Genomic DNA, 22,450 nt, shown 5'->3' on the forward strand with positions numbered 1-22,450 from the left:
GCGAAATATCATACAGTAGATGAAAAATAACTAATGTTGTTGACCAGACATAATGCCTAAAACCCTATGTTTCATGCTTTCAGATGTTACTTCAATGGGAAATAAAGCTATGTTAAAGAAAAAAAAGTTCAAAAATCTGCAAAACATTATATACTAATCTACAAATATATAAAGTGAACTTTAATTGTAATCATTTTTTCTTTACTCAAGAGAAATTGTCATATGTACCATTATTTAGCAGGCAAAATTTAGAAAGTTAATCGTACACAATGTTTACATCATATCAATATATATATAAAAGCAATACTATTTTTTAAAAATAGGATTCTGCCGTGGATTAAGTTGACAAAGGAACAAAGATCAAGTTAGGGTGTTCAACCGAACCGGAAAATCGCACCAAACCAAAAATTCAAACCAAACCGATTTAAAAACCCGACTAAGTTTGGTATTGAGTAAAAAAATCCGAACTAAACTGACATATAAATATATAATTTATATATTTTTTTTAAGACTTTATATTGAATTTTCTTTAAAAAATATTGAAATATTTGGGATCCTCTCATGTGTTAACCTTGAAAGCGTACATTAACGAAAATTATTGTTAGATGACTAAGAAAATAACTATCATGTGTTGATAAAAAAAAAAAAAATGCTCCCATTAGAATATTTTAATAGATCATATGCTTGCCAATTTTTTCAATATTTACTAAACATATATTCACTTATCAAAACTTTATCTATAACTTTAACAAAGTAAAATTGAAATAATATTCATGTAACAAAAAAAATCGAAAACCCAAAAAACCGGACAAAACCGAACTAATCTAAACCGATATATATAGTTGGTTTGGTTTGATTTTGATAAAAACCGAACCAACCCGGTCCATGTACATCCCTAGATCCAGTAATAGAAAGAAGAAGCAACAACCAAAAGTAAAGTGTGATCCTTTTTTCTCCAACTATAAATGTCAAAGAAATTACAATTAATTAGAATTCAGTATAAACAACAAGTAGAAGTTTGTTTAGTGGCTGTTACTTCATCATCCATCATGTTAATAATTTCTTTTTTTCCTTGAAGAGATTTTGGTGTAGTTGCTTCATTCATCTTAGCTTCCAAGCTTTTCTGACTCATAATTTCATGAATTTTTGTAATCATTTGAAAAAATGCTTCTTCTACATTTAGATTGTCCTTTGCTGATGTTTCCAAAAAAGATAATCCTTCTAATTGTGCAAGGCTTTGCCCATCTTCAACATTGACTTCTCTTGCAGAATTGGCCAAATCAGATTTGTTTCCAACAAGAACAATTACCATGTCTGAGCTGCCATATTCCCTAAGCTCGTATAGCCATTTTCTTAAATTTTCAAATGTTGCTCTTCTTGTTATATCGTAGACAAGCAAGGCACCAAGTGCTCCACGATAATATGAACTTGTTATGGCTCGAAACCTGTAAGAAAAAACAATATTTATGTTAGAAATTAATACTCCATCTATTTTAAATAGAATGACGTTGTTTTCTTATTAGTTCATTCCTAAAAGAATATAATGACATCTTTCTAAATTTGAAAATAATTTAATTTGAACTTCTTATTTTACCTTTTATAACAAGTTTCTACAGTCAAACAAATGTAATGGTGGCAAAATGGATTAAAAAAATAGTTATCCACCCATATTAACCATTGAAAAATGAGTTGGATAACGTAACAAACTTTTTAAAAATTGGTCAAATATGGATAAAATCCATATTATCCACTTAAAAATAGATAATCACTGGATAACCAATGGATTTAATTTTTATATTTGCAAAGGATCAAATTCGGGACTCCTGAAGTTTGGAAGACTAGGGATTCTCCTAAAAGTGATCGTATTCAAGAATCTATTCGTATTATCCGTCGTTTATCACATTTTCTATCCATATTAAATATGGGTTGGTTGGATATTTTATCCATTTTTGCAGTATTCGTCTTCGACTCGCTCATATCCAACCCGACCTGCCCGTTTACCACCCATATACAAATAATATGACATATTTAAAATCACAAGTTTCAAAAGTCTTCTAGCCAAATAAATGTTATGAATATTTAAGACAACAACTTTCAATAATCTCTATTTTTATCTTAAACTTTGTGCCTAGTTAAATTACACCGTATAAATTGAAACCCTGGAGTTAGCAACTTTTTAACAGCCTGGATCATTTACGTACTTACATATAGAACTTACGGAATTTATCGCAATTTATTTTGCATCTTTAGCCTTGATCATTTAGCAACTTTCTTTTTATTTATTTTTAATAAACGCAATTTATCGAGTATATTTATGAATCTAAAATGACTAAAAGCCGCTAAAAGAAAATAAAATTAAAATCTATCTACAAGTTTTGATTCGAGCAGTATTGGATATTTTTGGGGGGAAACGTTTACACTTTTAAACATTAATGATACTTTGAGATCATATTAAATATTTTGTACTTCTAATATGCTAACAGTTCTTTTAATAATTGACTGCATAACACATCGTATTGCATTATCATCTGCCTTTTCTGATATTTGCTGCTTGCTACTTAATAATGGAGATATATTGAAACAATTATTCAAACACAAAAATTGACCTAACGGATAATGTACAGCAATATCTTTTTTCCCATCAAAAGAAAAAAGAAATCGCATGCGAGTCAATTTCATTAATTAAATTTCAATATACATTTTAGTCAAATTTATCGATCATGTCAAAAGTGGTGAGCTGGTATACTTTATAGACTTTAGAGGCATGAATAAGGCTAATAGATTAATTGAGACGGTTTGGACCGATGTTGAGGGAATATCCTTCATTAGCAATTAGCCCTGATATCATCAAATTGGGAACTCTCTTGCAAATATCACTGCTCTCTCAATTTAATTTCCTTTGCAGGTCTTGTTTGGTTTTAGAATAATACCAATATTTGCATCCATAAATGTTTGGTAATGCTATAAAAAGGTCTTCAGAGATATTCTTGTAATAACCTAATTATATTCGTTGGACTTGAGATTATAGCAAATTAAGAAGCCACGTTACTAAATACTGGCCAAAAAATAGAGATAAAATTTCTGAAGGGAGGATCCTAACATTTAAGTAAAACTTGTATTATTCAATATCTTCAATCCTAATAGAAACACACATAAATTAAAGGGTCTAACAAATTGTGAACTTAAGACTCGCGAAGATAACACTTGGAGACTAATTCTTGTTCATTTTTTCTTTGTTTTTAGGATCCAGAAATAGGAATATGAATTAAAAACAAGTCCAAAAGAGAGTGAAGGATTAATAAAAACCTTTCTTGTCCGGCGGTGTCCCATATTTGTGCTTTGATGAGCTTATCGCCAACTCTAATATTTCTGTAAGCAAATTCCACTCCAATGGTAGGTTTAGAATCCAGCTGAAATTGATCCTTAGCAAATCTTGACAAAAGGTTTGATTTCCCAACTGCTGAATCTCCTATAAGAACTGCTTTGAATAGATAATCACACTCTTCATCAAATGAATCCCCCATAATACTCGTAAGAATTTATTACTTTTTAGGAACACTAAAAATATGTATAAGACACCAAAGACCAACAAGAAAGAAAGAGGAAATAAGAGGAGAAGAAGAAGGCAGGTATGAGCTCAAGTCATAATCACACAGACATAAATGTGAAACCAAAGCGATGAGGACTCCTTTGGAAATGGCTAGGAAAAAAGAAAATGAGTGTAAAGCATGTGATACCCTTTTAGAAAATGACATTATGGAGTTTCTTTAATTATGGTCTTTCTAAGCCTATCCGGTAGTTTTCACTAATACAATTATTATTATTATCGCAAACAAAGATGGAAATTAAAGCCCCAATATAATATATTAAAGAGTTTAATTTTTATACACCGATAATATTTTTTTTAAAAATTCAATATCTAATCACCCAAAAGATAGTGAAGGATAATCGTTCCTAAAAAGTGAATTAATAATATAAAGAACATGACATCTTATCTGCTACGGCAGATTAAAATATAATGTTAGTGTATAAACTTTTTACATTATTAAGTTAAATCCTTACAATTATTAGGTGACATCCACTTAGTTTGTATTGCTAACCATATTGCTAGAGGCTTTAGTAGTGATCAACCAAATTGATCCACATGTGCCCCTAATTATCTCCTTATTTTTTATTTTGTTAATAATTGCTCGATTTCATGCTTCATGATTGGGGTTTCCTCACTTTCTTCCTCACCCAACTGTCAAATTAGCAATGGGCCAGGTGGGGGTGGAGTGGGGCTAAAAGGTGCATAGGCAATCCTCCTATAGTTAGAGGCATCTTAAGAATAAAGTAATAAAATGAATAATCATTCCTAGTTCTTTTTTTAGGAGAAAACGAAGGATTCTTAATTAAAAGGATTTGACCTAACTGTTGGTAATGAATTCAACACCCGACATTCAAAATCAAGATATCAATGTGTTTGGTATCAAATCAAGTCATTAGAGGAAAGGATTATTATCTAAGGAACAAAAGAGAAAAGTAAGACGAAAGATTTATATGCTACAACTAGAATCCTCTAACCTCGCAATGATTTTAAATCAATTTGCATTTAACTAGAAAATAAGTTTCTTTTTCTGTTCGTCTTGCTCATATGGTTTGTTTTCTCTTCAGTAACATGTTATGCATTTGAACGAAAGTCCAAACTTCGAAGTGGACAAAATGAGTAGTCACTGTATTCATGTGACCAACATTATCATTTTCTACTCTTTGTTTTTACCCCCAAAATTTACCTATTTCTGGCATTTCAGCATTGATTGGGTAAACGCTAGCACTGAAAAGGAAAACAATTATTGAAATGTAAGTCAGGCTCCCGCACAAGTAGAGCAGACCTAAAAGCTACATATAGAAATACTAATATAGTACTCCTACGTATAATTTAAGCAGCCCAAAAAAGTACACATGCCAATTTTTGGTGCGTAGACATTTTTTCTGCGAAAGCACAAGCAGGGAACAAGCTATGTTGGACCAGCCGCCTAAAGCACAGCAACCTGTTTCTTGGAGTTGATTGAACCTAGACTGCTTTGTTGCAAGTGCTGTTATCTCAAAAGTAAAGAAAAAGAATTTCTCACCTATATATAAAAAGAACAACAAAAAAAACATCTATATCGAGATTAAAGAGAATTCGATGGCTAAGAAATAAGTCAATATTAGAATCAAGAATCCAAGTGATGGTTTGCATTATTCAAGTTTTACGTTCACTTACTTAGGGCACAAATTTTACCAATAACATCAAGAAAAATTATATGTATAACTAACTTATACACTGTATTTATTATATGTATCTATACTTTAAAATAATTATAATTCGTAGCTACTCTTTGGATTTTTTAGCAAATTCCAACGTAAACAGTGTATGGAATCACATATAGTGATACATATAATGTATGTATCATTGTATTTCAGTGTATGTATGCGTCAATACAGCCATTTAGAACAAATGAATACAAGTGACGCAAACGAGTAACAATCGAACAGTAGTTATAAATGGTAATTAGACAAACTATAATTATGTATCGTAATTAGGCCTTAAAATTTAGTGCTTTATGAAAGTTCTTCCATCATCAACTACCAAATTTGATATGGAAATTGTATTCCTAGCTAGGTTACCCAAAATGAAAATAAGAGTTAATACATGTCACCGATATTGATAGGGATTCCATTCGGACTCCAAAAGCCCATTAAAGATGTAAACTAAATCCAGTCGAGTCGCCCAGACTTGAAAAGTACATTAATTTTTGGAAGTAACTCTACTGTACATGCCAGATGCCCCCCTCCAAGTAATGTAATAATAATATAGATGTCCAAAGGAAGAAAACAGTTTCCAGTCGTTGCGTTAAATTAGTCTAGGTCCGGTACTCCAACACTATGGGATCATTTGGTACGAAATTAGTGGCGGATCCAGGATTTTGTGCAAGCGGGTTCAATCTTAGAAGTACATAACTTTAGTCGTAAAATAGTAGTTGTCAAGAGGGTTCAAATAAAATATTTATACAAAATTTACGTTGCTTTAATCGTAATTTATACATGTATACGGTATTATTTTTTGGTGAAGCGGGTTCAGTTGAACCCGCTTGCCACCACGTGCGTCCGCCACTGTGCGAAATAAGTTATCCTGGATTATAATGATGAGATTATAATGCAAAAATTAATTAATGATTGGATTAGAAGGGCAACCCGGTGTACGAAGTATTTCGCGTTCACGCAGGGTCAAGAGAAGGACCCCACCCCAGAGGGTGTAGTGTAGACAGCCTACCCTAATGCAAGTATCAGTGACTGATTTCACAGGTTGAACTCGTGAATGCAGTATAATATACAAGATATAATATAAACATGTATTTGGTATATACTAGATAAGTTGGGATAAGTAACCCACCCTCACCGTGGGATAAAATAATACCAATTAGGGGAATTAATTAATTTCGGGATTGGTAATACTAAATTCAAAATTTAACTAAACACGAGATAAAATATTGTCGCATCTAATCTTACAATTATTATCTCTTATTCCACGTACCAAACGACCTCTATAAGTTATAAATAGTTTGATGTAAGGCCCCGTAAATTTCCGGCAAGTAATTTTAAGATTCTGTGGTGCCTAGGTAGGCTAATGTATTATATTTTCGGACTTTTTGGGTTGCACAGTGCGTTTGGGAGTTAAATCATTTCGACCTCGCGTCGCCCAGCTCCTAGCGCGCCAGACCGTGCTATATCCCTCGCGAAGCCTGGTCTGTAGCGCGCTAGACCGTGCTATATCCCTCGCGAAGCCTGGTCTGTAAATTGCTAGACCGTGCTATATCCCTCGTGAAGCCTGGTCTGTAGCGCGCTAGACCATGCTATATCCCTCGTGAAGCCTGGTCTGTAGCTCGCTGCAGAGCTCGCCTAGCCCGGTGTGTAGCTCGATCCAGATTTCGGAGGGTCCATTCTTCTTTTTTTATAACCCGACCCTATCTCGATAAATAGACGTAAAGGGCCATTTTTGAAGGGAATATGTGATATTTTTTATAGAGATGAAGTACCCTAGAATGAGAGGAGAAATCCCTAAGCTAATTGTTCATCCAAAATCTTGCTCAAGCCTTGAAATTCAACAAGAAAGCTCACAAGGTCTTCAACCAAGAGATAGGATTCTATCCCTAACCTTTAATTTCAAAATTTTATTTGGATTTAGGTAATGTGGAGGAAGGTTTTGATAATGAGGGTTGTTGTTTATGCATGCATGTACTAATATAGGTGGTAGGGAGGTTGTGGAGTAATTGTGGGTGGCTTATTGAAGTAGGGATTGATTGTGGGGTAAATGAATCCACCATAGGAGGACCTTGAGACCTTAATGCACACCTAGTGCTTGATTAAATACTCAAATGAGCTGAACCCCCGAGAATCTTCCTAATTATAGTTAAATTTTGTCATGTCTTTAATTAAATTGAAGTCGCTAGGAGTTTCGGAACGCTGTAGTAAAATAAAGAAAGCTCAAGCAAGGTATGTTGGCTAAACCCCTCTTTTAGAATTGAACCCCATAATATCTTTGTAAGTCCCGAGTTGCTCATTATAAATTGATTATTCTGAATAAGCCTTGTGTCAAAAGATATATGTGTTCAATACGTATTCCAAATGTTCTTGTTATGTTGTGTTACTATTTGAGAATGTGTTCAAGGTATGGAATGCATATCTAAATATTATAACTTCAAGTCGTGATTCTAATGAAAGCTATTATGCCAAATTGTGTAAGAAATCTCAATGTGCTTAAGACTCTTACTTGCTCACATGTGTACTTAAAGTCTTGAATATAAATGCTTTGTTGTCGATGATCTGTGATGTTGTTTGAAAGTGAAAGTGGTGAGCATGCTATATGAAATACGGCCAACGTGCCAAGAATATTACATTTGGGGCCATTAGTGCCAATGAAACAAAGATGAGTGTAAAAGATATTGAAATGAGTGGTAAATCCTTTTAATAATAAACACTTCGGGAGTATCGTTAGTCACTGAGGAAGGGTATATTGAAATAGCCTAAACCTGAAACAACACATGCCGGTGTAGGAGTGAATTGTAATTATTCCCCTCATTTGGGATGAGATTATTGTGATGAGAATTTTCATCTTTATTGGGATGAGATGATTGCTAGAAAAAGGTGATGTCGATTCACATGGCATTGTGGTGAGACGGCCTATCCGGTTGGGTCATGATTGGACGTCATGCCGCACACATAGTGGTGATTGTGTTTGAAATATTGATCGAGATAATGATTGAAGACTGAGATAATAATTGTGATTGTGGTTGATGTCTTTGGGTGAGACAACCTAGCCGATCGGGCCGTGATCGGACTCCGTGCTCAAGATCACGGTGGTATATCAGTGTTAAGTGCTAAGATCTTCCAACCTAAAATAATGAAAATCTAATTGAAAACTTATCTTGCTCCTAAATTGATGTTTAGTATTGTTTGATGCTTCCATTGATTCTGTGATTGTTCTTTCTTGTATTGCAACCTATTCTAATGATAGGGTGTTTAGTCATACATACTAGTACTATTTCTTATGTACTAACGTCTTTTTTGCCGGGGACACTGCATCTTTAATGGATGCAGGTGGTTCCGCAGCAGGTGACATTGATCATTGATAGCAGCACACTCTCTTCCCAACAGATTTGGTGAGCCCCACTTCATTTCGGGGTCCTACATATCTTACCCTTTGTACATAGCATTTTGAGGTATAGCCGGGGCCTTGTTGTCGGCACTGTCATAGCACTCTTTTATTTATGTTAGAGGCTCCGTAGACGTAGTATGGGTTGTACCTTGTTTTGGGAAATTTAAACTAAAAATGTTGTAATTGTATCACATGTTCCACTTTAACTATGATTGTATAGTGTACTATTTTGGAGATTTGTTAATGATGTAACTTATGGAAATGATTTGGTGTTGTTCACATGAGCTCTTACCATCTAATTAATGAAATGTATTCTTCTCTTTATTTATGTGCGAGTTGGATAGCCGACATTGTGCAAGCTTGCTCGATCGGGGTATCCCTGTTGAGCGCTGGTCGCACTCCCCAAGGTCGGGGCGTGACATAACTCAAAATGCTACTTTAGGAGAAAAAAAGGGAATCTTTTGAATCAAACTGTTTACCCTCAAAATTGGATAACAATTGAATTTGTTAGTGGTTTAAAGGATATGCAGATTAATTTGATACTAAACGATAAATTTGATAGCAATTGAAATAAATAACAATAAATCAACTGCAAACCACACAGATTGGATAATTTTAGCCTAGGAAAGTTGTCCACCCTCGAGCTAAATGTACTTTGATTAACACCAAGATACCAAAGAATAAGAACTTAAAGAATAATAGTAATGTATTGATTATGAATGTATGTTACAATGTCCTTCATGAATAGTGAGGCCCTTTTATATATTAGAGGAACCTACTTTTAAGGTATTATTCTATTATTCTTATAAAAGGTAAAAAGACCCTTGATTTGATAATCGTTGGTCCCCTTTTTGGTATGTTCCGTAATTTTCGCCGTAATGTCCAGTTAGTTGCGGGAATTTTGGACCCTTGTCGAATAAGCTGGCAATATGTTCCTTGAGGCCGTTATACCCGGGACCGGTTATGACCTCGGTAATCTTGAAGGTAAGTCTCGTGATTCCGGTGGCTAATTTGGCAAGGCAAGAACCGATCTCCTGGATTTTATCACCATCTCTTGATCCCAAATTGTCGTGTTGGATGCTCGGTCAAATCCCGAGTTCGATTTTACTCGTATACAGATAGTCCCCTCGTTTTCAAAGAGTAAATAATAAGAAACGATAAGAGCTCTCGATTCCTACTTCGATAAATCATGACGTAAGCGACAAAAATCATGACGTAAAGTCCCCTCGTTCACTGAGTCTATGTTCAACGAGGCCCAAGCTGCAAAAGAACGCCCCATAGAGGGGTCCCATAAAGCGAACGACCCTTTTCGCGATTTTTTCGATGGCGTGGATTCGATGGCCACGGAGGACGCCATCAGATTTGGCGATTTAAAGATACGGAGGAAGAGATCAACCTCTGAAGCAAGCAGGCCTTCCTCGAGCCCGAAATTGGTCAATCGATTTCCTGCCCCGAGTGCATATCCCGATCGGAAACGTACCATTGTTATTTCCCTTCCGTAGGATGAACAGGTTCTTTCTGCCACCGTAGGGGTGGCCAGTTATCTTCGATGTCTAGTGACCAAGGATAACCGGACCAAGATGAATGAGGTGGAGGCACCTTGATTATTCAACGAAGCACAACATGCGCTTAACCGGGTAATCTTCGTACTTTCCTTGATGATTTTCAATTTTTGTCACGATCCGAAATTTTCACCGTCGGAACCATGATGGCGCCTAACATTTCACTTGCTAAGCAAACCAGCATTAGAGAATCATTAAACTAATCCTTATTCCTTTCAGTAAATAATAACAATTAGCTAAGATTAAATATATTGAGTGCGAAATAATATATAAAAAAATGCATTAATTACTACCACCCGGATCCTGAGTCATAATTCACGAGCATTCTAGAACTTACTACAAATAATAGTATGGGAGAAATACAACTCTTTGAATGAGAGAAACAGTAAAACAGAAAAGATAGACGGGGACTTCAAGGTCTGTGAACGCCGACAGATCTACCTTGAGTCTCCGGATAGTAGTCCAACAACAACAAAAATCTCGATCAACCCGAGCCGGTACCAAAATCTGCACAGAAAGTGCAGAGTACAGTATCAGTACAACCGACCCCATGTACTGGTAAGTGTCGAGCCTAACCTCGACGAAGTAGTGACGAGGCTAAGACAAGGCACCTATAATCAACTTGTACAATTTAAGTGTATATACAAGTAATAGCAATGAAAAGTTAGACAGATAATATCGGAAGGGGGAACATGCTGAGGGAAATACGAGATAAAGAACTACAGCAGAATAATGACTGAAATGACCAATATACTATGAGTCAACAAGAACAACGAATACAATAAAGAAAAATAAATTGCACGACATCACCCTTCGTGCTTTTACTCTCAACCTCATATAAAATCAATAGAAACGGCACAACATCACCCTTCGTGCATTAATTCTCATATCATGGCACGACATCACCATTCGTGCATTAACACTCACAGTATGGAACGACATCACCCTTCGTGCATTAACACTCACAATATGGTACGGCATCACCCTTCGTGCATTAACACTCTCCCTTTCCATAATGTAATGAACAATTAACAATAGGGATATAGAATAATAAATACAAGCCTTACTTCAACATTTGGTTTCACAATATCAACCTTAACTTCGGAGTCAATATTCAATTATCACCAGAAGATCCATAAACATGATAAGAAAAATCAACTTAACAACACTAGTCTAAACACGTAGAAATTAGGCATGGGAAAAAGAGACAATATGAGAAAACGATAGAAACAGGGAAAACAGGTAAATTGGCGGCACATAAGTACTCGTTACCTCACATATATGCCGCTCACATGAATTTCACATAGCAAATAGTCTGAGATTCCTAATTCTCGCAAGTCAGGGTTAACCATGACACTTACCTCACTCCGAAGGCCACTCAATACTCAATCACAACTTTTCCTCTAGATTCCACCTCTGAACCACTCGTATCTATTCAAAAGTGACTCAATAAAATCAAATATTACTAAAGGAATCAATTACATTGCATAAATTTAGATTTTTTCAAGCTTCCTCCATAAAGTCAAAAATCGACCACAGGCCCACTTGGTCAAAACCCGAGGTTCGGACTAAAATCTATTTACCCATTCACCCCCGATCCCGGATATATAATTGATTTGGAATCCGACCTCAAATTGAGGTCCAAATCCCCAAATTTCGAAATCCCTAGTTTCTACCCCAAACCCCCAATTCTACCATGAGAACTTTAGATTTTAGGTTGAAAATTCAGGAAATGTAATGTGTAATTGAAAGAAAATAGTTTAGAATCACTTACCAACACTTTTGGGGAAGAAATTATCTCTTGAAAATCGCCTCTAGCCCGTTTGGTTTTTTGAAAAGTTGAAGAAATGGCTTAAGTCCCATTTTTGGGACTATTTATGCACTGGACGACAGAGTTCATCGCGTTCGCGAGGACACTGTCGCGTTCGCGAAGAGCAGAGTTTCCAAGCTTACGCGTTCGCAAGTCCCCCTACGCGTTCGTGAAGGCTACCCACTGGCCTTCGCATTCGCGAGACCTTGCTCGCGTTCGCGATGAAAGAAAGACTGACCCCTCCCCCAGGTCCCTAACACTACGCGTTCGCGATGAGCTGGTCGTGTTCGCGAAGGATAAAGCCCCCATCTCTTCGCGTTCGCAACAAAGCCTTCGCGTTCGCTAAGAGTAAAAACTCACCCTGACCAGCTTACCTTTCGCGTTCGCGAGAGTACCTTCGCTAACGCGAAGAAGAACATACCAGAACAACTGCTGCAACAAAAATACAAGATTTTCCAAGTCCAAAACATCTCGTAGCCTATCTGAAACTCACCCGAGCCCTCGGGACTCCAAACCAAACATGTACACAAGTCTAAAAATATCATACGAACTTGCTCGCGCGATCAAATCACCAAAATAATACCTAGAACTACGAACTTAGCACCAAATCCAACAAAATTTTCAAGAAAGTTTAAAATTCCTATTTTTACAACTGGACCTCCGAACCACGTCAAACCAACTACGTTTCTCACCAAATTTCACAGATAAGTCATAAAACATCAACCAATTCTTAAAAACCATTAAACTTTCACACTTTTAATTTTCATCAAAATTTCATAACTCGAGCTAAAGACCTCCGAATTCGATTCTGGGTATACGCCTAGGTCCCATATTTCGATACGGACCCATCGGGTCCATCAAATATGGATACGGGCCTGTTTACCAAAAAAGTTGCGCATGCAAATCAATGAGAGTAAAAAATGAGATTTTTAAGGCTTAAGAGCGCAAAATCGAGTTCTAAAACATAAGATGATCTTTTTGGGTCATCACAATTTTGTACTTAGGTTATTTCATAGATTAATTTACATTTGTCTTCGTGCTTGTAGGCATCACAGCTTCATCACGAGATTTTTTTAATTTACCGAGAAGAGCTGAAACTACTCGAAGCCGAAGTTCGAGAGCTCACTAAGAAGAGAGACACTTTTAAATTTCTTGGATAGCAGTTCGAAGGGGAGGCTAAGAACCTCTGTGCCGAGCTAAAAGCTGCTCGAAAGGAATATGCTAGTTTGGTCGAGCAAGTAAAAGTTTTTAATGTTAGTGATGATGAATTTGATTCGGTGATTGATTGTCAAAATTCGAAGATCCACCAAAAAATCGATCGGATTGACCAGCTCCGAGTTGAATTGGATATAGTCAAAGCTGAGACCGATGAATGGAGAGGTAGAATAGATTGTTTGGCCTCGGAAAAAGTGGTTGCTCGGGCACAACTAACTTCGGCTGAAGTCGAGCTTAGAGCGGCAAAGGAGAGGGCCGAGGTTCAGATCAAAAAGGTTGAGGAGCTCCAATCCCGGTTAGGTTTGGCTGTCTCAGATCGGGAAAGTATGGCCAAGGAGCTAAAAATGGCCAAGTCAGAGGTCGTTATAGCCAAAGCCGAAGCTGATGAAATGGTGGCCCAGTACAAGGCCGATGTCGAGGCGGCTCAGGACCTTGTAAAAAATAAAGTTGAGCATATGAAGTGGAAATCCCGAAGGGAGGCCCTCGAGGAAGTTCACGCTTAGGGTTTTGATTTATCATCTTAGATTGAGAATGCCAATGTGCTCACTCCTCTATCCCGAGGAGGAAGATTCTGAGGACTCAAGCACGCCCGAGGGTGGAGAAGCCCCTGGGGATCCCGGTGACGAAGCGTGCTCCGGCCGAGATCAGGCTGCTTCTGTTTAATTTTGTTTTTTCCTTTTTTGTATTTTGTAATTTTTTCAAGTCTTGTTATTCCTTTGTAAAGACCATATATATAATACATGTTTTTCGATAATTCTTGAGTTTTTCCTTTATTTTTCTCTTTATGTTTTGCAAAGATTGCAATGCCTTAACATTAAATAGTTAGGTCCTGTTCGGGGTTTCGAACAGGCCTTGCCTTTGATTTTTCTTAAGGCAATGCAAAAATTCGGTATGACCGAAAATCTTTCCCAAAGTACTTATAATTCCTTAGATTGTAATTTTGCCGAAGGCACCTTTTGTAACGGGCTTCGGACGTCTCCGAGCCATTTTGATATTGTCGTAGCCTTTTAGTTCAGGTGTTGCCCAATGGGTTTGACACCTTGAGTTAATTCGGGCAATGCCAAATAGGCTTCGTGCCCTCAGGCTTTTATATCCCGAAATGGTCGTAGCCTTTTAATTCGGGCAGCGCCAAATAGGCTTCGTGCCCTAGGGCTTTTATATTCCGGAATGGTCTTAGCCTTTTAATTCAAGCAATGCTTGATAAGCTTTGTGCCCTCGGGTTTCATTATCCTGGAATAGATGTAGCCTTTTAATTTAGGCAATGCCTTAGGTGGCAGTCTCCGAGTGAAGTGGCTCTTGGGGTCGATGTCTTCGGGGAATCAAACAGAAAATCTTTGAAAGGACAAGAACTTTTATCCATAAGGCATAAACTTTATTTCAATTTTGTGTGTAGTATACAAAGTTAAACTTGTATTTTGTGTCTGTGCTTAGGTGATCTACGCGAGCATGGTTCAATAAACTGTTTGGACTTTACAGAGAATTTTATTGACCGAGCCTAGATTGTTCGAGCGCAAGAATAAAAAATCATTCCCCCAGATTATGCCCCCCAGTGTTCGGGGTTTGTCATAGATAAGCCTCGAATACTGTTGACTTCGATTCTAAGTTAGCACGATTTCACTGTTGCCTCGTTAAAAACCTTGCCGGAAAACCCATTTGGGACAAAATTGGATCAAGGAAAAAAGAGTGCAACACGTGCTTTCGCGCCTAAACAATTGTGTTGGGTACCTGCAAGTGTTAGTAAAAATGTAGCTGAGTAAAAGAAGGTGATCGGGGTCGTACCTTAGCAGTAATATCGCTTCAAGTGGGTTATATTCCAGTTGTTCGGTAATTGTTCACCGTTCATTGTTCCGAGTTTGTACGACCCTTTTTCTCGGTGACCTCAATAATTTGATAAGGACCCTCCCAGTTCGGTCCCAGTTTTCCTTCGCTCGAATTCCGAGTGTTCAGTGTGACCTTCCTTACTACCAAATCTCCGATATTAAAGTGTCGAAGGTTGGCTCTTCGATTGCAATATCTCTCGATTCGTTATTTTTGGGCTGCCATTCGGATGAGGGCGACATCACGCCTTTCGTCTAGTAGTTCTAAGTTTGTGTTCAGGGTTTCGTTATTTATTTCTTCGGCAGCATATCGGAACCTGAAACTCGGTTCTCCGACTTTGACCGGTATCAAAGCTTTGGCGCTGTAAACTAGTGAGAACGGGATTGCCTCGGTACTAGATTTCAAAGTCGTACGATATGCCCATAGGACTTTGGGTAGGATATCCTTCCATTTTCCTTTGGCGTCGATCAACCTCTTTTTGAGGTTTTGGATTATAGTTTTATTGGTGGATTTTGTTTGTCCATTCCCACTAGGGTGGTAGGGAGTTTATAATATCCCTTTGATCTTATGGTCTTCGAGAAACATGCTTACTTTGCTGCCAATGAACTGTTTCCCATTATCGCATACGATCTCGGCTGGTATTCCGATCCGACATATGATATGGTCCTGATAAAATCGATGACCTCCTTTTCCCTGACCTTCTCATATTCCTGGGCTTCCACCCATTTATAAAAATAGTCATGTCATAAATAAAATAAATTGGGCCTTACCAGGTGCTCGTGGAAGCGGGTCAATGATGTCCATCCCTCATTTCATGAATGGCCATGGTGACAACACCGAATGCAGCAGCTCTCCTGCTCGATGAATCATCGGAGCATGCCTTTGGCACTCATCACATATTCGTATGAATTCCTTCGTATCTTTTTACATGTCGATCCAGTAGTAACTGGACCTGATTATTTTACGGACCAATGCTTCGGTACCTGAATGATTTCCGCAGGTGCCTTCGTGAATTTCCCTTAGAACGTACTCGATATCTCCCGGTCCTAAACATATCGTGATCGGGCCATCGAACGTTCTTCTAAATAAGGTTCCATCCTCGGACAAACTAAATCGGGCTACCTTCGTACGTAGGGCCCTCGATTCCTTTGGATCCGAGGGCAATTTTCTAGTTTTCAGGTATTCTATGTATTTGTTTCTCCAATTTCATGTTAGGCTCGTTGAGTTTGTTTCGGCATGGCCCTCTTCGACTACCAACCTCATTAGTTGTACGACTGCCCCTGAATTGAGCTTATTGTCTTCTACCGACGACCCTAAATTAGCGAGAGCATCAACCTCATTGTTTTGATCACGAGGCATGTGTTATATAAACCATTCCTTGAACCAGTGTAATGTTACCTGTAATTTATCCAGGTATCTCTGCATTCATTCTTCTCTTACCTCGAACGTCCCATTAACTTGGTTTACCACAAGGAGGGAATCACACTTAGCTTCGATCACTTCCGCCCCCAAGCTTTTGGCTAGTTCGAGACCTTAAATCATGGCCTCATATTCGGCCTCGTTGTTAGTCAATTTTATAGTTCTAATAGATTGTCTAACTGTATTTCCCTTTGATGGCTTTAACACGATGCCAAGTTCGGACCCATTTGCGTTCGAGGAGCCATCTGTAAAAGAGGTCCTAGTTCCCCAAAGAAGTCCACGAGTTCAATAATAACTCTCTTTTGACTTCGGGTACCATCACCGGCGTAAAATCGACCACAAAGTCTGCAAGAATTTGAGATTTAATGGCGGTTCGGGGCCGATATTCAATATCGTACCCGCTGAACTCAATGGTCCACTTGGCTAACCGTCCCGAGAGTTCGAGTTTATGCATTATATTTCTCAATGGGTAAGTAGTCACAACATGTATGTGGTGGCATTGAAAATACGGTTTCAACTTCCTAGAGGCACTTAGCAAGGCAAACACAAATTTCTCTAGGTGAGGGTATCTAGTTTCGGCCTCACCTAAAGTTCGGCTAACAAAGTAAATTGGGAATTTCATACCTTTTTCTTCCCGGACCAGGACTCCACTTACCACTATCTACAAGACGGACAAGTACAGGTATAGATGTTCATCTATCTTAGGCATGTGGAGCAGCGACAGTCTCGATAGATATCGCTTGAGCTCTTCCAAGACCCATTGGCATTCCGGAGTCCATGAGAAGTTACTCTTTTTCTTTAATATTGAGAAAAATCAGTGACTCTTATCGGAGGACCTCAAGATGAATCGCCCCAGAGCGGCTATACGCCCGGTTAGACTTTGCACGACCTTTAAGTTATCTACGACCGTGATATCTTCGATGGCTTTGATCTTATTGGGGTTGATCTCGATTCCCCGGTTGGATACCATGAATCCGAGGAATTTACCCAATCCAATTTCGAACGCACACTTCTCCGGGTTTAGCTTCATATTGTATTTTTTCAATACGTTGAAGGTTTCCTGCAAGTGTTTTAAATGGTCATCTGCTCGCATGGACTTAACCAACATATTGTCAATATAAACCTCCATTGATTTTCCTATTTGTTCTTCGAACATCCGGTTTACTAGGCGTTGGTAAGTGGCACCGACATTTTTTAACCCGAATGACATTACGTTATAGTAGTATGTGCCGTATTTAGTGATAAAAGAGGTTTTTTCCTGATCACCCAGGTTCATCCGTATTTGATTGTACCCGGAGTAGGCGTCGAAAAAACTGAGGATCTCGTGGTCGGCCGTTGCATCGATCATGCGATCGATTTTGGGCAAAGGGAAGAAGTCCTTGGGACATGCTTTATTCAAATCATTATAGTCTACACACATTCTTAATTTATACCTTTCTTAGGAATTACCACTACGTTTTCTAACCAATTTGGGTTTTTAACTTCCCGAACGGACCCTATTTTAAGGAGTTTAGATACTTCATCCTTGATGAAAGCATATTTGACCTCGGATTGGAGCCTCCTCTTCTGCTTAACCGGGTGGAACTTCAGATCTAAGCTTAGCTTATGAGTGGTTATTTCCGGCGGTATCCCTGTCATATTGAGGTGGGACTAAGCAAAACAATCTTTATTAGCTATAAGAAATTGAATAAGTTTTTTTCTGAGCACGGGGTTTAACCCCGTGCCCATGTATAATTTTCGATCAGGCAAATGTTCACTTAGGATGACTTGCTCTAGTTCCTCGACCGTTGATTTTATAGCGTCAGAATCATCGGGGGTTATGAAAGACCTGGGGACTCCGTAGTCCTTGTCCCCGTCTATCCCTTGCTCCTCTGATTCTGTTGAGGTTGATATCGGTGATGGCTATTTGGCCCCATTTTCGACCACTGGATTCAGATTCTTAGACACAGAGAGTATGGTTACCGAGATCACCTCATCAACCGCGAACATCTCCTTAGCGTCTGGTTGTTCCACGTAAGCCGTTTTGATTCCTTCGGGCATCGGGAATTTCAACACCTAGTGTAATGTTGAGGGTATTGCTCTCATGTTGTGAATCCATGGCCTTCTGAGCAAAGCGTTGTATCTTATATCCCCTTTGATTACATAGAACTTGCCTTACTCAATGGTTACAGTGACGTTCACCTGTAATGTTATTTCCCCTTTAGTGGTTTCACGGGACATATTGAACCCATTTAGGACACAGACTGCAGGTGCGATCTGATCTTGTAGGCCGAGTTGTTCCACGACCCTCGATCTGATGAAGTTGTCCGAGCTAACTGGATCAATCAACACACGTTTAATTCGATATTTATTTATGAGTATCGATATTACCAGTGCATCATTGTGGGGCTGTGCGACCCCTCTGCGTCTTTGTCGTTGAATGACAAGGTTCCTTCCGGTAGGTAATCTCGAGTCCGTTTCTCCCTTATGATGGAAAGTTTGGTACACTTCAGCATCAGTCCTTGGGGGATGTCGACCCCATCGATGATTATGTTTACGACATGCTGAGGTTTCTATGGTTCGGTTCATTTATTAGAATCCCTATTCCTGAAATGGTTCATGGCCCGATCATTGAGGAATTCTCGGAGATGTCCGTTGTTGAACAACTGGGATACTTCTTCTCTTAATTGTCGATAATCTTCCCTTTTGTGACCATGAGTGCTGTGATATTTGCACATTAGGTTAGGATCCCTTTGGGCTGGATCAGATTGCAAAGGTCATGTCCATTTGGTGTCTTTGATGTGTCCAATGACGGAGACGATAGCAGAGGCATCGATGCCGAAATTGTACTCTGATAGCCTTGGAGCTTCTTTAGACCCGATGGGGCTGTCGAAGCTCTTTTTGCTCATCAGTCCTCGGTTGTTCTGTCCTCGGTCATTTCTTCTTTCATTTCTCATAGGGTTTATCCCGGACCTACTACTTTTCCGGTCCCTACTGTATGGTTGATACCGATCCATGTTTGATTTAGGTTCGTGATCGGTGTCTCTCTTGACTCGGTCGATGATCCTTACGGGGTGTATGGATCCGGAAGGGGTCCCAAGCTGGTCATCTTCGACCCTAATTTTTGATTGGTACTGGTTATGGACATCAATCCAAGTGATTCCTGTATATTCTACCAAGTTTTGTTTTAACTACTATGAAGCCAGCGAGCTTCGAACGTTGAGTCCTTGGGTGAAAGCCTGAACAACCCAATCGTCCACGACCGGGGGCAAATCTATCTGTTACATTTGGAATCGGGATACGAATTCTCTGAGCATCTCGTTATCCCTCTGTTTTACTTTGAAATTGTTTGACTTCCTCGTCTCGACCTTTATAGCCCCGGCGTGTGCCTTTACAAAGGATTCTGCAAGCATAGCAAACGAGTCAATATAATTAGGAGGAAGGTTGTGATACCATATCATAGCTCCTTTCGATAGGGTCTCCCTGAATTTCTTCAACAGGACAGACTCGATCTTATCATCCTCCAAGTAGTTTCCTTTGATGGCACATATATAGGAGGTCACATGCTCATTTGGGTCGGTCGTTCCATTGTACTTAGGAATATCAGGCATGCGAAACTTCTTGGGGATCGGCTTTGGAGCCGCACTTGGGGGAAAAGGTTTCTGAATAAATTTCTTGGAATCCAGGCTCTTCAGTATTGGGGGCACTTTCGGGATTTGATCGACCCTTAAATTGTAGGTTTCCACCTTTTTATCGTTGGCTTCGATTTTATTTTTTCTTAATTCTATTCGTTTCGTCAATTCTTCGAGCAATTTCATGATTTCGGGGTTAGTCCCCGATTCACTCTCGCTCGTTCTTTCCGAGATTGGTTCGTTCCTGCGGATGGCTTCCCGGGGGAGCTCGGGTTCATTCCTGCTTGGTGTTCGACCTTGGTTCTGCAATTGAGCTATCGCCATCTGTTGAGCCTGTAGCATTTCAAAGATCATACGCAGGTTGATCCCATAATTTTTGCCGTCGTGCGTGTTTTGGGCAATCGAACGCACTTCCCTGCGCACGTTGTTTTCGGGGTCGGTGGACTGGTTTGTGTCGATGGCAATATGCGAATAGGCGTCAATGGTAACCACCATCGGGATTCTACCAAGATCGACCGGTGTTACCTCGTTACCGAGCGCTGCATTGTTATTCCTGCCATGGTGGTCGGATTCTGTGTCTATGTTTAGAAGGACATACTGTGGGTTTGAAATTTTCGACCCTAACCTGAAATCAGAAATACTTCAGAGAGCAAGTATAAAATGGGGTGTGTTATGATAATTTGCATCAAAATGCCTCTATTATCCTTAGCCACACGGTGGGCGCCAAAATGTTTACCCTCAAAATCGGATAACAATTAAATTTGTTAGTGGTTTAAAGGATATACAGATTAATTTGATACTAAACGATAAATTAACTGCAAACCATACGGATTGAATAATTTTAGCCTAGGAAAGTTGTCCACCCTCGAAATGAATATACTTTGATTGACACCAAAATACCAAAGAATAAGAACTTAAAGAATAACGATAATGTATTGCTTATGAGTGTATGTTACAATTGTGAGACCTCCTTTATATATTAGAGGAACCTACTTTTAAGATACTAGTATCTATGAACGTGTGTTGCACGTTAATAATGGTACGTGATGATTTAAATATTTATTTATACGAAGGAACAATAAAATTTAATTAATAAGAAAAATTTTATGTATAATAACAATCATCTAAATACCGAAAAAAATTATTACATTAGCATAATACATGAATTTAAAATAAAAGGACATCATCAAAACTTACACAAATGATCAATTTTGTCATGTTAGTTAGATAATTATGTATTATAGTTTTAAAGAATTTAATGTGATGGTATCTTAACGAACACTTCTTTGCGGACAATATTTTTTTGTGTATATTTCCTCCTAATGCTTTGGTTGCTCTGCCTTAACCAGAACTCTTGTTGTCGATCTTGATATCCCTCTTGAAAGTGCAACATACAGTTGTTCGTGTAAGAAAATATATTGCGGTAAATATAGTCCAATATTTAGGATGTTTGTCCTTGTTCTTTATTTATTCTATTTGCAAAACATAAACATACTAAAAAATATTTTCACACAAATTTAAACGGATATTCCTTAGTTTCGGAAGACGAAAGTTGAATTCAGGGATAAGAATATACTTAGAAGCACATTGACCGGTATCATAATTTTTGCATGTATGACGTTATTGTCAAAACTTCTATATACCATCTGTGTGCTATTACATAAGCTATTCGACGTATTTAAATTTTTCAGTAGCATGACGGGCATATTTTTCTTCAAAATCAATCTATTACAATGGAAGATCAAATGATATTAAAGTATTTAAATATTCTTCTTGGTGGTAATTATTGGTATCATTTTCTGATGAGTCAAAAACAGGAAAATATTTTGTTCTTACTATAAATTTAGTTGATCAACATATTCATTTCTGCTAGCTAAGATGTCTTTTTAATTCTATCATGCGATTTGCACAAATTGCGTCTTAATCTAATGATAGAAATATTTCTCTTATTAAATGCACTACTATTACCATTGGGATTGATAACCAAGTGTTTAGGAAGAACCAAATCATCTTTTATTGGATGCTCTTATTCGTTTCCGACACGAAGCCAGAAGACACTGAATACTGGATTTGTTCTTACTTTATATTTCTCAGTTGAATCTTTTTCATTTGAGGCCAGAAGTATAACTTTGGCAAACTGCCTTTTACTGTCTGTGCTTTTGTCGATTTTGGAACTACTGGTAGTACTTGACATAAATTACCTCCCAAACCATTAATTTTTCACCAAACAGTTCATTAATATCCAATATATCTCTAGAACTCTGTTTGACACTTAGCCATAAGTGCTTCATCCCATATTATTAATTCTGATTTCCTTATAAATTTAGCACCATTGCTT

General features: G+C 38.1%; 1 protein-coding gene across 1 annotated transcript; it reads right to left on the reverse strand.

Annotated features, from left to right (window-relative positions):
• Window positions 1-934: 934 nt before the first annotated feature.
• On the reverse strand, window positions 935-3,719 carry LOC107821852 (ras-related protein RABA6a). The gene is made up of 2 exons (XM_016648310.2): window positions 3,307-3,719; window positions 935-1,445 (listed from the first exon to the last, which is right to left on the reverse strand). Exons 1-2 carry the CDS (start codon window positions 3,522-3,524, stop codon window positions 995-997), a joined length of 669 nt encoding a protein of 222 aa, XP_016503796.1. The 5' UTR covers window positions 3,525-3,719; the 3' UTR covers window positions 935-994.
• Between the last annotated feature and the right edge of the window lie 18,731 nt (window positions 3,720-22,450).

This window comes from Nicotiana tabacum, chromosome 4 (genome assembly GCF_000715075.1).
Source record: "Nicotiana tabacum cultivar K326 chromosome 4, ASM71507v2, whole genome shotgun sequence".
In the NCBI taxonomy this organism is placed as follows: Eukaryota; Viridiplantae; Streptophyta; class Magnoliopsida; order Solanales; family Solanaceae; genus Nicotiana; species Nicotiana tabacum.